This window comes from Nerophis lumbriciformis, linkage group LG08 (genome assembly GCF_033978685.3).
Source record: "Nerophis lumbriciformis linkage group LG08, RoL_Nlum_v2.1, whole genome shotgun sequence".
In the NCBI taxonomy this organism is placed as follows: Eukaryota; Metazoa; Chordata; class Actinopteri; order Syngnathiformes; family Syngnathidae; genus Nerophis; species Nerophis lumbriciformis.
The window spans coordinates 50,956,278-50,980,183 of NC_084555.2; the positions used below are offsets into that span (position 1 = coordinate 50,956,278).

General features: G+C 38.0%; 1 protein-coding gene across 1 annotated transcript in view; it reads left to right on the plus strand.

The window, feature by feature from the left end:
* rps6ka5 (ribosomal protein S6 kinase, polypeptide 5) overlaps positions 1 to 23,906 on the plus strand; it is a 97,417-nt gene that overhangs the window by 45,011 nt on the left and 28,500 nt on the right. Inside the window, exons 8-11 of the mRNA XM_061969177.1 lie at positions 316 to 419; positions 486 to 636; positions 7,796 to 7,957; positions 21,777 to 21,902. Coding sequence (XP_061825161.1) covers positions 316 to 419; positions 486 to 636; positions 7,796 to 7,957; positions 21,777 to 21,902 — 543 coding nt within the window. The remainder of the gene's footprint in view (positions 1 to 315; positions 420 to 485; positions 637 to 7,795; positions 7,958 to 21,776; positions 21,903 to 23,906) is intronic.

Sequence of the window (23,906 nt, forward strand, 5' to 3'; positions counted from 1 at the left end):
TATATGTATGTGTGTATATATATATATATGTATATACGTATATGTGTGTATATATATATATATATATATATATATATATATATACACATATATATACGTCTATGTATATATATATTGCATTCTATTTTAGTTATTACTTTATTGAATTTACAACCCCCTGGCGCTGTGTTTGTACTGTTTTTGTACTATTGTTGTACTTATTTTGATTATTATTATTTCTCAATTGTTTGTAAATGTTGCAATTTATAAATAAAGGTTTATAAAATTCAAAAAAACTTCAAAAAACTTCAAAAAACTAGTTTTTTTGTTGCATAGGCGGTGGACTGGTGGAGTCTGGGAGTCTTGATGTACGAGCTCCTGACAGGCGGATCACCCTTCACCGTGGACGGAGACGAGAACTCCCCCACGGACATCGCCAGGTGTGTTTGCTCGCCGGCCGACAGAATCCGTCCTCTTACCAAAACCGCCTGTCTCGTTCTCGGCAGGAGGATCCTAAAAAAAGACCCTCCCTTCCCCAAAGACATGTCGCCACTGGCCAAAGACATCATCCAGCGACTCCTCACCAAAGACCCAAAGAAGAGATTGGGATCCGGTCCAAACGGGGTAGAGAACGTCAAGAAGCATCCGTTTTACCAGGTGAATGTTTTTATATTGCAGATGAGACGGGTGAGCCCAGGGGTGTCCAAAGTAGGGTTGTACGGTATACCGGTACTAGTATAGTATCGCCGTACTAATGAATCAAAAACAGTACTATACTCTGTTTGAAAAGTACCGCTTCTGTCTATCTGTGTTGGCCCTGCGATAAGGTGGCGACTTGTCCAGTGTGTACCCCGCCTACCGCCCCAATGCAGCTGAAATACACCCCCAGTGACCCCGAAAGGGACAAGCGGTAGAAAATGGATGGCTTCCCAAGTATTATTTATTTATCTTTTTTAACGGGCATGACGGCGCGCCGTCACTTAGTGACATTGCTGGTTTTAGGAGTAGAGGAGCATGTTGGGCAGCGCACACACACAGAGTACTTACAAGCAGACACAGTGTGTAGACAGAAAAGGGAGAATGGAGGTGTGAATGCTCCAATGCTGAAGTTGAAGTGAAATGCTGACAGAATGTAGTATGAATGTAAGAATAGTTTGAATGTTGAAAAGTTTGAATTTCCAGGAAAAACAGAATTTGGTTTGGAACTTGGGAAAGTGCTAGTTTGAATGTCCAGGATGAGTGGAATGTGTTAATGTTGGAATGGTTTGAATAGCTTGAAAAATGTGGGAATTGTGGAAGTGGACAATTCATTTTGAACGGGGAAAATGTCCCTGAAAACTGAGAATTCTTGGAAATTAAATTGTTGAAGGAGAGCACACCATTTTGAACAAGCTGAATATTTTGGAGTTGGAACGGCTTCAATCGGATGAAAAATGTGGGAGTTGTGGAACTTTGAAAAATGTCCCATTAATTTCAATGGGAATTTTATGGAATTTCGGGAATTTTTGGAAAATGTTAAAAGACTTGAATGTTTTGACGGTGGGACGGTTGAAGTGGGTTGAAAAATGTGGTGAAAAAAGGGAATTTCGGGAATTCTTGGATTTTTTGGAACTTGGAAAAATGATAGTTAGAATTTCCAGGATGAGTGGAATGTGTTGAAGGTGGAATGGTTTGAATCGGTAGAAAAATGTGGAAATGGTGGAAGTTTGAAAAATGGCCAATTCATTTTGAATGGGGAGAATGACCTGGAAAAGCTGGAATTCTGGGAAATCTGGGAATTTTTGGAATCACCATTTTGAACAAGTTGAATATTTTGGAGTTGGAACAGCTTCAATCGGATGAAAAATGTGGGAGTTGTGGAACTTTGAAAAATGTCCCATTCATTTCAATGGAAATTTCATGGAATTTTGGGAATTTTTGGGAAAATTTTAAAAGACTTGAATGTTTTGACGGTGGAACGGTTGAAGTGGGTTGTAAAATGTGGTCAAAAAAGGGTTTGAAAAAAGGAAATTCTTTGAATTTTTTTGAACTTGGAAAAATGATAGTTAGAATTTCCAGGATGAGTGGAATGTGTTGAAGGTGGAATGGTTTGAATCGGTAGAAAAATGTGAAAATGGCGGAAGTTTGAAAAATGTCCCATTCATTTCAATGGAAATTTCATGGAATTTCGGGAATTTTTGGGAAAATGTTAAAAGACTTGAATGTTTTGGCGGTAGAACGGTTGAAGTGGGTTGAAAAATGTAGAATGAGTATTCGCCAGAAAAAAGGGTCAAAAAAGGGTTTGAAAAAAAGGAAATTCTGGGAATTCTTGGAATTTTTTTTTAACTTGAAAAAACGATAGTTATAATTTCCAGGATGAGTGGAATGTGTTGAAGGTGGAATGGTTTGAATCGGTAGAAAAATTAGAAAATGGTGGAAGTTTGAAAAATGGCCAATTCATTTTGAATGGGGAAAATGACCTGGAAAACCTGGAATTCTGGGAAATCTGGGAATTTTTGGAATTTGTCAAAGGAAAGCCTTTGATTCCCGAATAGGCTGAACAGTTTGAAGTTGGAACGCTTTGAATCGGGTGAAAAATGTGGAGAAGAAGAAGAACTAGAAGAGGTCATTCTTGAAGGAATTGTGTGTGAATGCTCCAATGCTGAAGTTGAAGTGAAATGCAGACAGAATGAAGTATGAATGTAAGAAAAGTTTGAATTTCCAGGAAAAACAGAATTTGCTTTAGAACTTGGGAAAGTGTTAGTTTGAATGTCCAGGATGAGTGGAATGTGTTGATGTTGGAATCGTTTGAATAGCTTGAAAAATGTGGGAATTGTGGAAGTGGACAATTAATTTTGAACGGGGAAAAATGTCCCTGAAAACTGGGAATTCTTGGAAATTAAATTGTTGAATAAGAGCACACCATTTTGAACAAGCTGAATATTTTGGAGTTGGAACGGCTTCAATCGGATGAAAAATGTGGGAGTTGTGAAACTTTGAAAAATGTCCCATTCATTTCAATGGAAATTTCATGGAATTTTGGGAAAAGCGGGAATTTCTTGGAAAATGTTAAAAAGACTTGAATGTTTTAACGGTGGAGCGGTTGAAGTGGGTTGAAAAATGTGGTCAAAAAAGGGTTTGAAAAAAAGGGAATTCTGGGAATTCTTGGAATTTTTTTGAACTTGGAAGAATGATAGTTCGAATTTCCAGGATGAGTGGAATGTGTTGAAGGTGGAATGGTTTGAATCGGTAGAAAAATGTGGAAATGGTGGAAGTTTGAAAAATGGCCAATTCATTTTGAATGGGGAAAATGACCTGGAAAAGCTTGAATTCTGGGAAATCTGGGAATTTTTTGAATCACCATTTTGAACAAGTTGAATATTTTGGAGTTGGAACAGCTTCATTCGGATGAAAAATGTGGGATTTGTGGAACTTTGAAAAATGTCCCATTCATTTCAATGGAAATTTCATGGAATTTTGTGAATTGTGGGAATTTTTGGGAAAATTTTAAAAGACTTGAATGTTTTGACGGTGGAACGGTTGAAGTGGGTTGTAAAATGTGGTCAAAAAAGGGTTTGAAAAAAGGGAATTCTTGGAATTTTTTTGAACTTGGAAAAATGATAGTTAGAATTTCCAGGATGAGTGGAATGTGTTGAAGGTGGAATGGTTTGAATAGGTTGAAAAATGTGAAAATGGCGGAAGTTTGAAAAATGTCCCATTCATTTCAATGGAAATTTCATGGAATTTCGGGAATTTTTGGGAAAATGTTAAAAGACTTGAATGTTTTGGCGGTGGAACGGTTGAAGTGGGTTGAAAAATGTAGAATGAGTATTCGCCAGAAAAAAGGTTCAAAAAAGGGTTTGAAAAAAAGGAATTTCTGGGAATTCTTGGAATTTTTTTTTACTTGGAAAAAATGATAGTTATAATTTCCAGGATGAGTGAAATGTGTTGAAGGTGGAATGGTTTGAATCGGTAGAAAAATTAGAAAATGGTGGAAGTTTGAAAAATGGCCAATTCATTTTGAATGGGGAAAATGACCTTGAAAAACTGGAATTCTGGGAAATCTGGGAATTTTTGGAATTTGTCAAAGGAAAGCCTTTGATTCCCGAATAGGCTGAACAGTTTGAAGGGGGAACGCTTTGAATCGGGGGAAAAATGTGGAGGAGAAGAAGAACTAGAAGAGGTAATTCCTGAAGGAATTGTGTGTGAATGCTCCAATGCTGAAGTTGAAGTGAAATACTGACAGAATGAAGTATGAATGTAAGAATAGTTTGAATGTTGAAAAGTTTGAATTTCCAGGAAAAACAGAATTTGGTTTGGAACTTGGGAAAGTGTTAGTTTGAATGTCCAGTATGAGTGGAATGTGTTAATGTTGGAATGGTTTGAATAGCTTGAAAAATGTGGGAATTGTGGAAGTGGACAATTCATTTTGAACGGGGAAAATGTCCCTGAAAACTGGGAATTCTTGGAAATTAAATTGTTGAAGGAGAGCACACCATTTTGAACAAGCTGAATATTTTGGAGTTGGAACGGCTTCAATCGGATGAAAAATGTGGGAGTTGTGGAACTTTGAAAAATGTCCCATTAATTTCAATGGGAATTTTATGGAATTTCGGGAATTTTTGGAAAATGTTAAAAGACTTGAATGTTTTGACGGTGGGACGGTTGAAGTGGGTTGAAAAATGTGGTCAAAAAAGGGTTTGAAAAAAGGGAATTTTGGGAATTCTTGGATTTTTTGGAACTTGGAAAAATGATAGTTAGAATTTCCAGGATGAGTGGAATGTGTTGAAGGTGGAATGGTTTGAATCGGTAGAAAAATGTGGAAATGGTGGAAGTTTGAAAAATGGCCAATTCATTTTGAATGGGGAAAATGACCTGGAAAAGCTTGAATTCTGGGAAATCTGGTTTTTTTTGGAATTACCATTTTGAACAAGTTGAATATTTTGGAGTTGGAACAGCTTCAATCAGATGAAAAATGTGGGAGTTGTGGAACTTTGAAAAATGTCCCATTCATTTCAATGGAAATTTCATGGAATTTGGGGAATTTTGGGGAACATTTTAAAAGACTTGAATGTTTTGACGGTGGAACGGTTGAAGTGGGTTGTAAAATGTGGTCAAAAAAAGGTTTGAAAAAAGGGAATTCTTTGAATTTTTGTGAACTTGGAAAAATAATAGTTAGAATTTCCAGGATGAGTGCAATGTGTCGAAGGTGGAATGGTTTGAATCGGTAGAAAAATGTGAAAATGGCGGAAGTTTGAAAAATGTCCCATTCATTTCAATGGAATTTCGGGAATTTTTGGGAAAATGTTAAAAGACTTGAATGTTTTGGCGGTGGAACGGTTGTAGTGGGTTGAAAAATGTAGAATGAGTATTCGCCAGAAAAAGGGGTCAAAAAAGGGTTTGAAAAAAAGGAAATTCTGGGAATTCTTGGAATTTTTTTTTACATGGAAAAACGATAGTTATAATTTCCAGGATGAGTGAAATGTGTTGAAGGTGGAATGGTTTGAATCGGTAGAAAAATTAGAAAATGGTGGAAGTTTGAAAAATGGCCAATTCATTTTGAATGGGGAAAATGACCTGGAAAAGCTTGAATTCTGGGAAATCTGGGAATTTTTGGAATTACCATTTTGAACAAGTTGAATATTTTGGAGTTGGAACAGCTTCAATCGGATGAAAAATGTGGGAGTTATGGAACTTTGAAAAATGCCCCATTCATTTCAATGGAAATTTCATGGAATTCTGTGAATTTTGGGAATTTTTGGGAAAATTTTAAAAGACTTGAATGTTTTGACGGTGGAACGGTTGAAGTGGGTTGTAAAATGTGGTCAAAAAAGGGTTTGAAAAAAGGGAATTCTTTGAATTTTTTTGAACTTGGAAAAATGATAGTTAGAATTTCCAGGATGAGTGGAATGTGTCGAAGGTGGAATGGTTTGAATCGGTAGAAAAATGTAAAAATGGCGGAAGTTTGAAAAATGTCCCATTCATTTCAATGGAATTTCGGGAATTTTTGGGAAAATGTTAAAAGACTTGAATGTTTTGGCGGTAGAACGGTTGAAGTGGGTTGAAAAATGTAGAGTGAGTATTCGCCAGAAAAAAGGTTCAAAAAAGGGTTTGAAAAAAATGAATTTCTGGGAATTCTTGGAATTTTTTTTTACTTGGAAAAACGATAGTTATAATTTCCAGGATGAGTGGAATGTGTTGAAGGTGGAATGGTTTGAATCGGTAGAAAAATTAGAAAATGGTGGAAGTTTGAAAAATGGCCAATTCATTTTGAATGGGGAAAATGGCCTGGAAAAACTGGAATCCTGGGAAATCTGGGAATTTTTGGAATTTGTCAAAGGAAAGCCTTTGATTCCCGAATAGGCTGAACAGTTTGAAGGGGGAACGCTTTGAATCGGGGGGGAAATGTGGAGAAGAAGAACTAGAAGAGGTCATTCCTGAAGGAATTGTGTGTGAATGCTCCAATGCTGAAGTTGAAGTGAAATGCTGACAGAATGAAGTATGAATGTAAGAATAGTTTGAATGTTGAAAAGTTTACATTTCCAGGAAAAACAGAATTTGGTTTAGAGCTTGGGAAAGTGTTAGTTTGAATGTCCAGGATGAGTGGAATGTGTTGATGTTGGAATGGTTTGAATAGCTTCAAAAAATGTGGGAATTGTGGAAGTGGACAATTCATTTTGAACGGGGAAAATGTCCCTGAAAACTGGGAATTCTTGGAAATTAAATTGTTGAAGGAGAGCACACCATTTTGAACAAGCTGAATATTTTGGAGTTGGAACGGCTTCAATCGGATGAAAAATGTGGGAGTTGTGGAACTTTGAAAAATGTCCCATTAATTTCAATGGGAATTTTATGGAATTTCGGGAATTTTTGGAAAATGTTAAAAGACTTGACGGTGGGACGGTTGAAGTGGGTTGAAAAATGTGGTCAAAAAAGGGTTTGAAAAAAGGGAATTTTGGGAATTCTTGGATTTTTTGGAACTTGGAAAAATGATAGTTAGAATTTCCAGGATGAGTGGAATGTGTTGAAGGTGGAATGGTTTGAATAGGTTGAAAAATGTGAAAATGGTGGAAGTTTGAAAAACGGCCAATTCATTTTGAATGGGGAAAATGACCTGGAAAAGCTGGAATTCTGGTAAATCTGGGAATTTTTGGAATCACCATTTTGAACAAGTTGAATATTTTGGAGTTGGAACGGCTTCAATCGGATGAAAATTGTGGGAGTTGTGGAACTTTGAAAAATGTCCCATTCATTTCAATGGAAATTTCATGGAATTTTGTGAAAAGCGGGAATTTCTTGGAAAATGTTAAAAGACTTGAATGTTTTGACGGTGGAGCTGTTGAAGAGGGTTGAAAAATTTGATCAAAAAAGGGTTTGAAAAAAGGGAATTTTGGGAATTCTTGGAATTTTTTTGAACTTGGAAAAATGATAGTTAGAATTTCCAGGATGAGTGGAATGTGTTGAAGGTGGAATGGTTTGAATCGGTAGAAAAATGTGAAAATGGTGGAAGTTTGAAAAATGGCCAATTCATTTTGAATGGGGAAAATGACCTGGAATTCTGGGAAATCTGGGAATTTTTTTGAATTTGTCAAAAGAAAGCCTTTGATTCCCGAATAGGCTGAACAGTTTGAAGTTGGGACGCTTTGAATCGGATGAAAAATGTGGAAGGTAGAGTCTGGAGAAGAAGAAGAATGATAAATAGATGAATTTTGGTGTAGAAAACATGTTTTGGAGCATTCACACAATAATTGAGAAGCAGCGTCCGAATGGAAAGTGAAAACATCCAAGATTTAAAGTCCCTTACATTGAATTCACATCTTTTTTCTCTCCCTTGTAGAAAATCAACTGGGAGGACCTGGCAGCCAAAACGGTGCCGGCTCCGTTCAAGCCGGTGATCCGGGACGAACTGGACGTCAGCAACTTTGCGGAAGAGTTCACGGAGATGGACCCCACCTACTCCCCCGCCGCCCTGCCTCAGAACTGTGATCGCATCTTCCAGGTGAGATGGAAGACCCTGGCGGCGCGCTCGCGGCCTGATATTTACCATAGGGCGCACCGGATTATAAGGTGCACTGCCGATGAGCGCGTCTAGTCAGGTCTTTTTTCATACAAAAGGTGCATTAAAGGAGTCATATTATTATTATTATTTTCTAAATGTGAAAGACTTCCTTGTGGTCTACATAACATGTAATGGTGGTTCTTTGCCCAAAATGTTGCATAGATGATGTTTTACACATCATCTTCAAGTCTTCAGTCTACATGTATCTCTTATGTGTGACTGCCATCATATTGCAGTCTACACGTATCTCTTATGTGTGACTGCCATCATATTGCGGTCTACACGTATCCCTTATGTGTGACTGCCGTCATATTGCAGTCTACACGTATCTCTTATGTGTGACTGCTATCATATTGCAGTCTACATGTATCTCTTATGTGTGACTGCCATCATATTGCGGTCTACACGTATCTCTTATGTGTGACTGCCATCATATTGCAGTCTACATGTATCTCTTATGCGTGACGGCCATCATATTGCAGTCTACACGTATCTCTTATGTGTGATTGCCATCATATTGCAGTCTACACGTATCTCTTATGTGTGACTGCCATCATATTGCAGTCTACATGTATCTCTTATGTGTGACTGCTATCATATTGCAGTCTACATGTATCTCTTATGTGTGACTGCCATCATATTGCAGTCTACATGTATCTCTTATATGTGACTGCCATCATATTGCAGTCTACATGTATCTCTTATGTGTGACTGCTATCATATTGCAGTCTACACGTATCTCTTGTGTGACTGCCATCATATTGCAGTCTACACGTATCTCTTATGTGTGACTGCCATCATATTGCAATCTACACGTATCTCTTATGTGTGACTGCCGACATATTGCGGTCTACACGTATCTCTTATGTGTGACTGCCATCATATTGCAGTCTACATGTATCTCTTATGCGTGACGGCTATCATATTGCAGTCTACACATATCTCTTATGCGTGACTGCCGTCATATTGCAGTCTACATGTATCTCTTATGTGTGACTGCCATCATATTGCAGTCTACATGTATCTCTTATGTGTGACGGCTATCATATTGCAGTCTACACGTATCTCTTATGTGTCACTGCCATCATATTGCAGTCTACACATATCTCTTATGCGTAACTGCCATCATATTGCAGTCTACACGTATCTTTTATGTGTGACTGCCATCATATTGCAGTCTACATGTATCTTTTATGTGTGACTGCCATCATATTGCAGTCTACATGTATCTTTTATGTGTGACTGCCATCATATTGCAGTCTACATGTATCTTTTATGTGTGACTGCCATCATATTGCAGTCTACACGTATCTCTTATGTGTGACTGCCATCATATTGCAGTCTACACGTATCTCTTATGTGTGACTGCCATCATATTGCAGTCTACATGTATCTCTTATGTGTGACGGCTATCATATTGCAGTCTACACGTATCTCTTATGTGTCACTGCCATCATATTGCAGTCTACACATATCTCTTATGCGTGACTGCCGTCATATTGCAGTCTACACGTATCTTTTATGTGTGACTGCCATCATATTGCAGTCTACACGTATCTCTTATGTGTGACTGCCATCATATTGCAGTCTACACATATCTCTTATGCGTGACTGCCGTCATATTGCAGTCTACATGTATCTTTTATGTGTGACTGCCATCATATTGCGGTCTACACGTATCTCTTATGTGTGACTGCCATCATATTGCAGTCTACACGTATCTTTTATGTGTGATTGCCATCATATTGCAGTCTACACGTATCTCTTATGTGTGACTGCCATCATATTGCAGTCTACACGTATCTCTTATGTGTGACTGCCATCATATTGCAGCCTACATGTATCTCTTATGTGTGACTGCCATCATATTGCAGTCTACACGTATCTCTTATGTGTGACTGCCGTCATATTGCGGTCTACACGTATCTCTTATGTGTGACTGCCGTCATATTGCAGTCTACATACATCTCTTATGTGTGACTGCCATCATATTGCAGTCTACATGTATCCCTTATGTGTGACTAGGGATGATGTTCGAAACCGGTTCTCCCGGTTGTTCGATAAGAAAAGAACCGTTCGATAAGAAAAGAACCGATTCCGTGGACTCGAATCCCTTTTTGAGAACCGGTTCCCGTTATCGAGGCCACTATAGTAAAGAAAAAGAGTTGGTTCTTTATTCGAATCCCTGGGAACGAATCCCGTCCCACAAGAAATGCCCTGTGGGACATCACAGGAAATGACGTAGCTTAGTCATTAGACTGAGCTACGTCATTTCCTGTGATGTCACACGAGCAGCAAAAATAATGGACCGGAAAAAATGCCTCAAGGCATGGCTATTCACCTACAGTGATTACAGAGACAGGTTGTTTTTGTTTTACTGTATATATTTGTTTTTCTGAAAAATCCCACTTAATATACTTTGGGTAACAACAGTCAATATTTTTTTTTTTTTTTTTTTTTTTTTTTAGGGGGGTAGCAGTCAATATTTATTTATTTTTATTTATTTTTTTCTTTCTTATAAAATAAAAGTGAGCTTTTGTTAAACCATATATTGTGTTTTTTTCCATATACAAAAACCTATCTGGATTCGATAAGGAATCGGTTCGATAAGAGGATTCGATAAGAGGATTCGATAATGGGCTCGAACTCGATAATTTCTTATCAAACATCATCCCTATGTGCATACTTGCCAACCTTGAGACCTCCGATTTCAGGAGGTGGGGGGTGGGGGGCGTGGTCGGGGATGGGGCGGGGGTGTGGTTGGGGGCGTGGTTAAGATATATATATATATGTATAAGAAATACTTGACTTTCAGTGAATTCTAGCTATATATATATATATATATATATATATATATATATATATAAATAAAATAAATACTTGAATTTCAGTGTTCATTTAATTACACATATACACACACATAACACTCATCTACTCATTGTTGAGTTAAGGGTTGAATTGTCCATCCTTGTTCTATTTTCTGTCACTATTTCAGAACACACACATTATACAAATATACATTATAAAATCAATAAGAAAACGGGAGCTCTAATTTGGGAGTCTGAATTAGGATCAGAAGTTCCCATATAAACATTGCGCACTCACGTCGCCATTTTGTATTGATTACTGCAGCTGTGCACTGGATTCATTCACAAATACAAACTACAACTCACAAACACTTTAGAGTTAGGCTCCACCATCAGAATGTGTACTTAAACTTATAACGATCACATGGATATTATTCAGTGAGTTGATTCACCAAAACTAACCTGTTATACAGGAGGAAAAAGCACACAGGACGTTTCAATTGTTCACAGACTGGTCGCTCTCATCAGAATGACAAGACACTTCCGGTCTGCAGGTGATAGCATTCAATTGGGAAGAAACGCCCTACTGCCCCCTACTGACCAATGTGAATACTGATAAATGTGTAATGACAGCTCCAAAAAACGAATTCAAACCACAAAATAAAATAAATAAATGAACACAAAAATGTGACACATTATGGGTGGGTCACATATGCATGTACAGTAGATGGCAGTATTGTCCTGTTTAAGAGTGTCACAACATTGCTGTTTACGGCAGACAAACTCATACCTGCCAACTACTCCGGTTTTCCCGTAATTCGTACGGTTTTCATCAACCTATTCCGGGTTACGGTTGCAGTGATAAAAAATACGGTTTTTCATTAATTAAAAAAAAAAAAAGGGTGAAAACTACGCGAATTGCACCTTGTGCAGACAAGATTTTTCGATCGGACACGGAGGAATTAGCGATGTAAAAGACCACGTTGGGACAAAAAAACACAAGTCTAATGCCGTTGCTAGCGATACAAGTGGAAAACTTTCAACGTTTTTCGTCGCCCATACAGATTCCTTGGATGTGATAAATGCCGAAGTTTTATTTACGGAGGCAATAATTGAGCATGGATTTCCAATCGCACTGGCTGATCACATGGGACAGTTACATGTTTGTAATGCAACCTTTAAAAATCATTACGCGGTGATCGCGGTCCCAAAAATAAACTTTTCTTGCATGATAATGTCCAGAAAAATTCGCTTTATATTACTATAGAGTCCTTTTAACGAATGAGTTTGATGGTTTATCACAAACCTTAAATGAAAGAAGTCCTTTGTTCTCCTGCACCATGCATGCGCTTTAATTGGCCTTGCTTCGTGTTTGGTGCGCAATCCTGTCGGCTGTATTTCACAGCACGACATACTGTTAAAAGTGTTTATACTATTTATGCTTTCAAGTCCAAGTTGAAGAAATCTTGTTAAATGTTGACAGCATAACTACCAAAATACAGAAGTATGTCCTTAATATTTTTGCAGTGCTATTTCTGTTGAAAAGTTCAAATGATTACATTAGAGATGTGATGTGCCACTTTTCAAGTGTCTGATGGCTTAAATTAATTTTCATTAATTTTTCATATTTTGAATTCTTTTGAAAGGCTTACAAAAAAACTACATTTGAATTGTAATTCCATGCTAGTGACAGGACTATTAATTTTAATGAAGTTAGCTTACCATGTTTACAGTATGATAATTGTGATAGAAATGTGAATTTTAGGCACAGAATATTTTTTACAATTGAACAAGGCAGTAGATTATACAAGCTTGGACAGAAAGTTAATAATGACACCAATGGAATTGTTTAGTACTGTTTTACCATTTGTTTACTGTAAAAAGTGTTTATACTGTTTATACTTTCAATTAACAAATTGAAGTCTTGTGAAAGGTTGACAGGATAACTGGCATTAACTGTCAAAATAATTTCAAACTATTGAAGTTAGCTTACAGAATAAACATGTCAATCAACCCATATGATTTTTGCTGTAATATTTTTGTTTTGAAAAGTCACTGTGACTGATAGAAAAGTGATGGTTTTAGCAACATTTTAACCTGTCTGAATGCTAATAATCATTTTGCGTCGGGGGGCGAAGCCCTGAACCCCCCACCAGGACTTTGTCCTGGACCTACCGGGGCCTGCGGCCCTTGGACCCTGGCTACTAGGTTTTTCTGATTTCAAAAGTTGGCAGGTATGCAAACTGCTTTATGGTAGACGCTGTTGTTGTGTGTTGTCAACACGTCACTCAGGTCCGCATGGAGCTGGAGGCCCCCTCCAGCTCCGCCTGAATTTCGGGAGTTTTTCGGGAGAAAATTTGTCCCGGGAGGTTTTCGGGAGAAGCGCTGAATTTCGGGAGTCTCCCGGAAAATCCGGGAGGGTTGGCAAGTGTGCCTATGTGTGACTGCCATCATATTGCAGTCTACACGTATCTCTTATGTGTGGCTGCCGTCATATTGCGTTCTACACGTATCTCTTATGTGTGACTGCCATCTACTGGTCACACTTATCATTTCACCATGTACCAAATTAAATAGCTTCGAGGTCGGTAAGCACAACCAAAAATGATTCCGTACATAAGGCGCACTGTCGAGTTTTGAGAAAATGAAATAATTTCAAGTGCGCCTTATAGTCGGAAAACTACGCTACGTCGTGCGTGTGCAACATTGCTTTTGACTATATTTGACACACTCCACTGCAATCCAAGTCGTGGAGTGAAGTTCTGAATGTGCTCAAAAGGTTGCTGTAAGTCAACATTGCGTCTTGCGTCGCTATTCATAAACGCCGCCTTTTTTTTTATGGGCGTAATTGCCGCCATATGCAGTCCTCAGTGAAGTAACAGATGCCAATGACTATTTTTGATGGCGCTTTGAACCGTAATACGGGGCCCCCATAACTCCTTCGCCGCGCGTGGAAATTCCGACTCTTGATTGCCTTCTGGATGCTTGAGCCGGCGAGATCAATAGACGCATTAAGCGGCTTCTCCGCCGGAATAAAAGAGGACACTCTCGCGCGAGCGCCGGCGCGTCTGCCCGGGGTTACGCCTCCCAGCTTCTGATTGCCAACTTCATCTCGCTGGGGTTTTATTTATTTATTTTTTTTCCTCCCCTCCCCCCCAGCTGCCATTCATGCGGGCTGGAATTTAGGAGGGGGGAGGGGGGGTCTTTACAATTTGCAAGCCCCAGAGAGCAGCAATGAAGCTGGGTTTGAAAATGTGCCCCCCACCTACCCCCCCTTGACGCTGCCTAACAAAACAGAATTAAAATTGCATTAGAAGCACCAGGCTGTAATTTGACAGCACAGCAATCACATTTTCAAGCCCGGCAATTTGGGGCATTTCATTCATTCTGAGCATCCATGCTTCCGTCCAGACTGTCACAGCTGTGTGTGTGTGTGCGTGTGTGTGTGTGTGTGCGCACGGGAGAGATTAGCGCTCCGGAATCCTTTGCAGTTGGAAATAGACAGTCGTCGCCTCACAAAGAGCGTTGGGGAACAACAACAAAAAAGGAACAGCTGGACGGCTTCAAATGACCAGAATGGGTCTGATTATTGACGTGCCGACAGGAAGTACTCACAAAAGTGTGTCCAGGACAATTTACCGTAAATGCTCCTTATTAACCGTGCGTGTTCTATACAAAAGTATGTAACCGCCCGGGTCTCTGAGGGAAAAACATTGACCGCAGTGTTGTCCCCATACCAATATTTTTGGTGGGTGCGTGTGGTACACAGAACATACATTTCCACTAGAGATGCGCGGTTTGCGGGCACAACCGCGGATCGGGCGGATGAAATTAAAAAAAATTTGATTTTATCCGCGGGTCGGGTCGGGTCGGGTGGTTGAAATAAAAAAAAATTAGATTTTAAATAGATTCAGGCGGGTGGCAGTTAAACCAATTCGGAAATATATATACATAGTTAAATGTTGTTACCCACATACGAAAAACGAGCAGGCACCTGCAGCATATGCCACAACAGAAGAAAAAAAAAAAGAGATGGACACTTTTACGGAGCGGAGAAGGGACGCCTCGCCGGGGTCCGGGACCGAGGCCCCTTCCCCCGAGAGGGCCCCACCGGGAGCCGTAGCTGAGGCGATCTGCGAGAAGGGCCCGACGCACGTCCAGGGTCACCACCGCGCCCACCGCACGACACCCCGCCTCGTCCGCCTTCGCCGCGGCCGGCGTCACGCGCAGCAGGTAAGCAGCTTACCTGCCCGCCACCCCCGTGGCCGGGGGCTCGTAACAGGGGTCACTCCGCGCGCTCCGCCCGCGCAGCTTACCTGCCCACCACCCCTGTTGCCGGGGGCGCGTAACAGGGGTCACTCCGCGCGCAGTGCGCTCACGAAAGGGGTGGGGCTCACCCTGGTTGATATAGACAGCAGCTAGGACGGTGGCCATGGAAGTTGGAACCCGCTAAGGAGTGTGTAACAACCCACCTGCCGAATCAACTAGCCCTGAAAATGGATGGCGCTGGAGCGTCGGGCCCATATACCCGGCCGTCGCCGGCAGCGAGACGCGCTTGGAGGTGCGCTCAGCGCGGCTCCCATATGATTGCGCACTGGTGTGCGTCTGGGTCGTGACAGCGTGGCACGCGAATGTCTGTGCTGCATTGGATCAGTCTCCTTTCTTTAACAGGCAAAAGCTTTATAACCTCACTATTGCCTTGCATCGTCTATATTAGATATATAACAACGGGCGGGTGCGGGCGGATGCGGTTCTGATCAAATGTTACATCGGGTGGATGGCGGATGGTTGACGACTTTCTGATGCGGTTGCGGATGAAATAATTGCCTATCCGCGCATCTCTAATTTCCACACTTCTATTAGCCCCGAGTCCAGTGGACCCGGACATCTTATATGTAATAGAAATGTGTTGGGGCGGTGTATGGTGTGTGGTCATTAAATATGTATTCTGATACAGTGTTTCCCACAGGACAGGCATCTATTTGTGGTGGTGTGGTCTTGGCGATGACCAAGAAGAACGCGGAGTTGGAATATAATTACAACATTTTATGTACATATTTATATACAGATTTGAACAATTAGTGATTCACTGAAGTATATGTATTAATTGTGGTTCTTACAAAAAATATATCTTATAAAATATAAAAGCTAAAATGTCTCTTAAAGCTCTGCCCCTTTAATTAGTGAATACTAAATAATTTAACTTTAGCCTACTACTACAACCATATTATTTACCAGCAACATGAAGTGAAACAGAGGCAGAGGTGTCCTGCCACAGTCAGTCAACCTCCTCCTGCTGCTGCTGAACAGGTCGCACCTGTGGTCCGGACTGTAGGCCTACCTCCTCTCCAAGTCGAGCCCTTTTCGGCCGTTGAAAATATTTTTCTATACTCATCTGTGTGAAGGAGTGAACATCCAACATTAGAATTTATTACTAACGAGCAGAAGCGCTCTATGTACAGTGCCATCTAACCTTAAGCGGCAGCAGCTCAACACATGCAGGGTTCAACGTTAAGCTTTTTTTCTACTTTCCTGACTTCTCAAATCTACTTGCCCCAATATTTTTACTTGTCCTGCCTAGGATTTTTTCTGGCTGTGTAGTGCTCATGGCTTATATCTTACTAAAATCCTTCCCGTTGACTATTTACAACACTACAAAGTATTTATTATTATTATTATTATTATTATCTATAATTACATTTCAATGGCATTGCATATATGTAAAATTAAATGCTATTTCACATTATTTGACCAGTAGCAGTTACACCCATCTGAACAGGTCAGCCACCTGTTTAAAGCCCGATCACAGTTGAAATCTTGAAATGAAGGGCCTTTAATGGCCAAAACATTAACCTGGACAACATTTTAACAGCTGGTTGGCTCAGAGTTTATTCTTTTCATTGTATTCACATGCTGCAGTGGACAGTGGACAATTTAGCTTCAGTCCATGTGTGTTTATTGACAACAGGGTTATAACCTGGACACGTTAGCTCGTCGGTATGGTAACAGGTAGTGATGGGTTGATGAGGCTTCATGAAGCGTTTTTGACACATTGCAAAACTGTATTGATACTGTGTCGAATACTGTGTCACTAAATATTGACATCTGCTGGACATTAAAAATCCCTACAGGCAACCTAGGGAACTCAACTGACACTGATTTTATGACCTAGTATATACAATAATATAAACCAAGTCATTGTATTTCATTTAGGATTATTTCATAACTTCATTTAAATAAAAATATATATTTTTTATCTTTTTTAGATACAGTCAATAAATAATGTGAACATGTATCATAACATGGAAATCTAAGAGAACGTGTTGTGAATGAGGATGCTTGTGGACCTGGAATTTTTTTTTTTTTTTTTACACATTTTTATTACAAAAAAACCCCGTTTTTCCAACTTATTCAATTTTAGACGCTTTCTCTTCTTAGCAGAGGTGGGTAGAGTAGCCAGAAATTGTACTCAAGTAAGAGTACTGTTACTTTAGAGATTTATTACTCAAGTAAAAGTAAGGAGTAGTCACCCAAATATTTACTTGAGTAAAAGTAAAAAGTATGTTGTGAAAAAACTACTCAAGTACTGAGTAACTGATGAGTAACATACACACTCATATCATATATATATATATATATATATATATATATATATATATATATATATATATATATATATATATATACATACATACATACATATACATTGATATATACAGTATATAATTTATATGTATTTATTTTTGCTGTTTTTGTTTACATGTTAAAGGTGTTTCAACGAATATACATGCATGTTTAACATATAGATTCCTTTCTTTCATGAAGACAAGAATATAAGTTGGTGTATTATGTGATTCTGATGACTTGCGTTGATTGTAATCAGACAGTTGTGATTATAACGTCCACGTTTTCAAATGGAGGAGAAGAAAAGTTCCTCCTTTCTGTCTAATACCACATGAAAGTGGTTGGTTTTTGGCATCTTATTTGTCCAGCTTCCATATTCGTTTTTATACACTTTACAAGAAATATATTGGCGTCAAACTCCGTAGCTTGCTAGCTTGTTTGCGCTGGCTTTCGGAGACTCTTGTTTTGAAAGCGCAGGCGCGATGGAGCGGCACTTTTATTGTGAAGACAGGAACGTCCTCATGTGCGGTCAGTCTTTAGGCTTTTGACGGGATGTACGGTTGAAATAAAAAAGTATCTTTTTTCCTTCACACTTTTGATTGATTGATTGAAACTTTTATTAGTAGATTGCACAGTACAGTACATATTCCGTACAATTGACCACTAAATGGTAACACCCCAATAAGTTTTTCAACTTGTTTAAGTCAGGTCATGTGACCACCTGGCTCTGTTTGATTGGTCCAACGTCACCAGTGACTGCATCTGATTGGCGGAACGAAGTGAAACGTCACCAGTAAGGCAGACACTTTGAAGGTCTGTCTGACAGACCAAAACAAACAAAGCGTGCATTAACAGATCGATAAAAATTAGTAGCGAGTAGCGAGCTGAATGTAGATAAAAGTAGCGGAGTAAAAGTAGCGTTCCTTCTCTATAAATATACTTAAGTAAAAGTAAAAGTATGTTGCATTAAAACTACTCTTAGAAGTACAATTTATCCCAAAAGTTACTCAAGTAGATGTAACGGAGTAAATGTAGCACGTTACTACCCACCTCTGCTTCTTAGTTATTTCTCCGGTTGTAGAAAAGACCCGCTCACAGGGCACAGAGGAGGCGTCAGTGCGACACAGTTCGCGTATCGGTCACGTGACCAAAAGAGCTCATGATCGGTCACGTGACTTTCTAAAAGCGGTACGCGCACCGACACAGGGTTTTGCTTTATGAGCTCGACGCATGCGCCGATGCATCGGTGTTGCCGGACCCATCACTATTAACACGTGACTGTTACTACGTGCGTCTGCCCCGGCCACCACACCGTCAGTGAAACGCTCGGTGAAATCGCGGATTAACGTTAAATATATGACGAGCCGCGAGCGATGCAGCTATAACCTATCTACCTATAACCTATATTATCCTCGTATTTTGATCCCGTCCGTCCGTCCGTCCCTCTTCTTCTTCTTCTGGCCCACCAGAAGATTTTGGCGGAGTTACAATGCATAGTAGGCTACCGCCACCTACTGCACCGGAGTTGTAACTACAAGCTCCATTCACAGACAGAGTCCCATTGCTTTTATGAGCGGTCGAGCGAGTCAAAAGCCGAAAAATCCATTTGTGGCGGACGTAATTCTTTCGTGGCGGGCCGCCACAAATAAATGAATGTGTGGGAAACACTACTGTATTCTGATATATGTTCTTCACAGAAAATGAGCCAAAGCCAGTGAGTCTCAGTTTGAAACATTTATTAATTGTATCATTTTTCTTTTAATAAAAAATGAAAACAGGTCTCACAGACCCGAACACCACAACAAGGGTTAAGACCCGCTTTTATTCTTTGGCTTTTATCACTATGTGAGTTGTGTGGTCCTCTTGTGTTTTTAAAATGTTGATTTCTATTTATTGTTTTAATTGGTTTTACCTTTTAAAATCGTTTTTAATCATATTTATTTTTATATTGTTTTTAGGGGTGTAACGGTACGTGTATTTGTATTGAACCGTTCCGGTACGGGGGTTTCGGTTCGGTTCGGAGGTGTACCGAACGAGTTTCCACACGGACATATAAAGTAGCCTTCTGCCTCTGTTTCTGTCAGTTTTCTACACCCAGCATTGTCCCACCCACACAACCATCTGATTAGTTACAAACAGAGCGGTAAGAGCCAATCAGCAGTGCGTATTGTTGCGTTTTGGACCAGTTGTTCCTCCCAGGGAATTCAAGTCACAATTCGCTTCCAAGCTCTTTACGACACTTAAAGCTGAGTTGAAAAACCACCAGAGACAGAATAGGTATTTTGTTGTATATTTTCAAAGCTTTGCAAATATAATTTTTTGAGACCAGTCTAACCATAGAACATTCTATTGCGCCGCCCAAAATGGTCTGTCTTCCCGATCCCACCACCCTCTCTCCCGTCCCCTCTCTGTAGACAAAACAAATGCTAGTCAAAACACATTCCAAAGAACTCAAGGTTAACACACACAGTTTACTTACAGACAGAGCAGCAAGAGAAGAAATGGAAAACACGAGCTGTTTTCAAATATGACTATGAAATAAAAGAAGTACAACTTAAATTCGGATATATGTAAATATCTGCCTCCGACAGTATTCAGAGCGCATAAAGTCAGTGCTTAGCGTTTAGCAGGTAAGCATCAGGCAGCGGACTCTCCCCAAATTTTAATAAACACCTCCCAGTCAACTACTAGTAACATCACTATGAGCCCGTTGACCTTCTAGAAATATAAAAGGCAGCTTAGCTTGCTCGCAGTCCTGGCTTGAGGTGAAGGTTAATTCGCTTTTAGCGTAACGTTAGCTCATTTTGCGGTGTGTGTGTGTGTTACGGACAGCAAAGCCCTGTCTGTCTGTTATTTCACTTTGCCTTTTTCTGTGTTGATTGAGCTGTGTTGAAGCTGCAAAAAAAGGACATTATGTTAAATGAAGAGTTTCTGTCTGTGATAGTTGATCAAATAATATGAAAGTGCATCATTAAGCCTACATGAACTCCATGGTGTTCAGGGATGAATAGTCTCTCCTATTGCTATTGTACTATTTTTTTCAGCTATAGTTACATTAATCATTAGTAATGGAGCAGCCTAGTTTTGAATGGCAGGGTCCCTGCTATCACATGTTGATACAAATATAACATTTACATAATAAATCAACTACAGGCTTCCCAAATGCTGTAATAAATTAAGCATGATGAGTTGACTTGAAACTGTCTAATGTTGCACTTTTTATATGTAGAAGAAAAGTTTTGTCATTTTATTTAATCTGAGCAACAACTTGAGGCAGTTTAATGTTGATTAACGTGGGCAGAATTATTATAGTGCTCCCAATGTTAAAAGGATAAAGCCATTGTTTACAAATTTGGTAAATAAATAACTAAAAAATGTATATTTAACGTTAGCTCATTTTGCGGTGTGTGTGTGTTACGGACAGCAAAGCCCTGTCTGTCTGTTATTTCACTTTGCCTTTTTCTGTGTTGATTGAGCTGTGTTGAAGCTGCAAAAAAAGGACATTATGTTAAATGAAGAGTTTCTGTCTCTGATAGTTGATATAATAATGTAAGTGCATCATTAAGCCTACATGAACTCCATGATGTTCAGGGATGAATAGTCTCTCCTATTGCTATTGTACTATTTTTTCAGCTATAGTTACATTAATCATTAGTAATGGAGCAGCCTAGTTTTGAATGGCAGGGTCCCTGCTATCACATGTTGATACAAATATAACATTTACATAATAAATCAACTACAGGCTTCCCAAATGCTGTAATAAATTAAGCATGATGAGTTGACTTGAAACTGTTTAATGTTGCACTTTTTATATGTAGAAGAAAAGTTTTGTCATTTTATTTAATCCGAGCAACAACTTGAGGCAGTTTAATGTTGATTAACGTGGGCAGAATTATTATAGTGTTCCCAATGTTAAAAGGATAAAGCCATTGTTTACAAATTTGGTAAATAAATAACTAAAAAAATGTATATTTTGTTGTTTTCTTACTGTACCGAAAATGAACCGAACCATGACCTCTAAATCGAGGTACGTACCAAACCGAACTTTTTGTGTACCGTTACACCCCTAATTGTTTTTATATTGGTTTTATATTTATTTTTGCTTTTTTGTTTTTATTCAGTCATTGGTGGAGCTAAGGATAACATTTGAATATTGTTTTTAATATTGTTGTGCAGCACTTTGGAAACATTTCTGTTGTTTAAATGTGCTACACAAATAAAGTGGATTGGATTGGATTGATATTTCACAAGCTGTAGGTTCAATAGTGCAAAACGTTAGTGGTGAAATTGTTTTGCCCGCAAACAAGATGTGTTTTTTTTCTCAAAAGGGTTACTCCTTCATGGCCCCCTCCATCCTGTTCAAGAGGAACGTGGTGATGGACGACCCGGTCCAGCTTTGCGGCGGCTCCGAGCGTCCGGGCTCGGCTGCTGTCGCCCGCAGCGCCATGATGAAGGTACAAAAAATGACAATAGATTTTACGGTAATAATTTGGTGACTGAGCTTCTTTTTTATTTTTTTTTTACCATAAAAACAACTTTAGTACCGTTTGTCCACACACAGTACTGTATTATAAAAACAACAACCATAGATTTTGCGGTAGAAAACTGGCTGCTTCGTTGCATGAATTTTACCGTAAAAAAAACATCCAAAAGCACCTCAAATTTTCCTGTAAAATTCTGGCGACTGAGCTGTCAGTTGTTTACAGTAAGATTTTTTTTACAGCGTACTGGGGTTGTCTCGATACCAAAAAAATTAATTTTTATTTTTATTTTTTTATTTTTTTTATTAGACATGTATCTCCTGGGCACGAGAAACTTTTTATAAAGTTATAAAAAATAAAAATTCTAATTTAAAAATAATTTTTTTTAGACACGTATCTCCCGCGCACGAGAAACTCTCGTGCGCATGAGAAACTTTTTATAAAGTTATAAAAAAAATAAAAAAATGTAAAATTTTTTTTTTTCAAGACATGTATCTCGTGCGCACGAGAAACTTTTTAAGTTATAAAAAAATAACAATTTTTTTATTTTTTTATTTTAATTTTATTTTTTTAGACATGTATCTCCTGCGTACGAGAAACTCTCGTGCGCATGAGAAACTTTTTATAAAGTTATAAAAAAAATAAAAAAATGTATAATTTTTTTTTTTCAAGACATGTATCTCGTGCGCACGAGAAACTTTTTATTAAGTTATAAAAAAATAATTTATTTTTTATTTTTTTATTTTAATTTTATTTTTTTAGACATGTATCTATTTATAAAAAGTTTCTCATGCGCATGAGAAACTTTTTATAAAGTTATAGAAAAAAATAAAAAAAATTATAATTTCTTTTTTTTAAGACGTATCTCGTGGGCACGAGAAACTTTTTATAAAGTAATAAAAAAAAAAAATCTATTTTTTTTTTTTTTTTTTTTTAGACATGTATCTTGTGCGCACGAGAAACTTTTTATAAAGTTATAAAAAAAATAAAAACATTTTTTAAATTTGAATTCTAATTTTATTTTTTTAGACATGTATCTCGTGCGCACGAGAAACCCTCATGCGCACGAGAAACTTTAAAGTTATAAAGAAAAATTAAAAAAAAAGTATAATTTTTTTTTTTTTTTTTTAGACATGTATTTGGTGGGCACGAGAAACTTTTTATAAAGTTATAAAAAAAATTTTTAAAAATATATATATATTTTTTTTAAGACATTTATCTCGTGGGCATGAGAAACTTTTTATAAACTTACAAAAAAAAAATTCAAATTTTTTATTTTTTTTTATTTTATTTTTTTAAGACATGTATCTCGTGGGCACGAGAAACTTTTTCTAAAGTTATAAAAAAATAAAAATTCTAATTTTTTTTTTTTTTTTTTAGACACATCTCCTGCGCACGAGAAACTCGTGCGCATGAGAAACTTTTTATAAAGTTATAAAAAAATAAAAAAATGTATAATTTTTTTTTTTCAAGACATGTATCTCGTGCGCACGAGAAACCTTTTATTAAGTTATAAAAAAATAATTTATTTTTTATTTTTTTATTTTAATTTTATTTTTTTAGACATGTATCTATTTATAAAAAGTTTCTCATGCGCATGAGAAACTTTTTATAAAGTTATAGAAAAAAAATAAAAATAAAATAATTTCTTTTTTTTAAGACATGTATCTCGTGGGCACGAGAAACTTTTTATAAAGTAATAAAAAAATAAAAAAAATCAATTTTTTTTTTTTTAATTTTTTTTTTTAGACATGTATCTTGTGCGCACGAGAAACTTTTTATAAAGTTATAAAAAAAATAAAAACATTTTTTAAATTTGAATTCTAATTTTATTTTTTTAGACATGTATCTCGTGCGCACGAGAAACCCTCATGCGCACGAGAAACTTTAAAGTTATAAAGAAAAAAAAAAAAAAAAAGTATAATTTTTTTTTTTTTTTTTTAGACATGTATTTGGTGGGCACGAGAAACTTTTTAT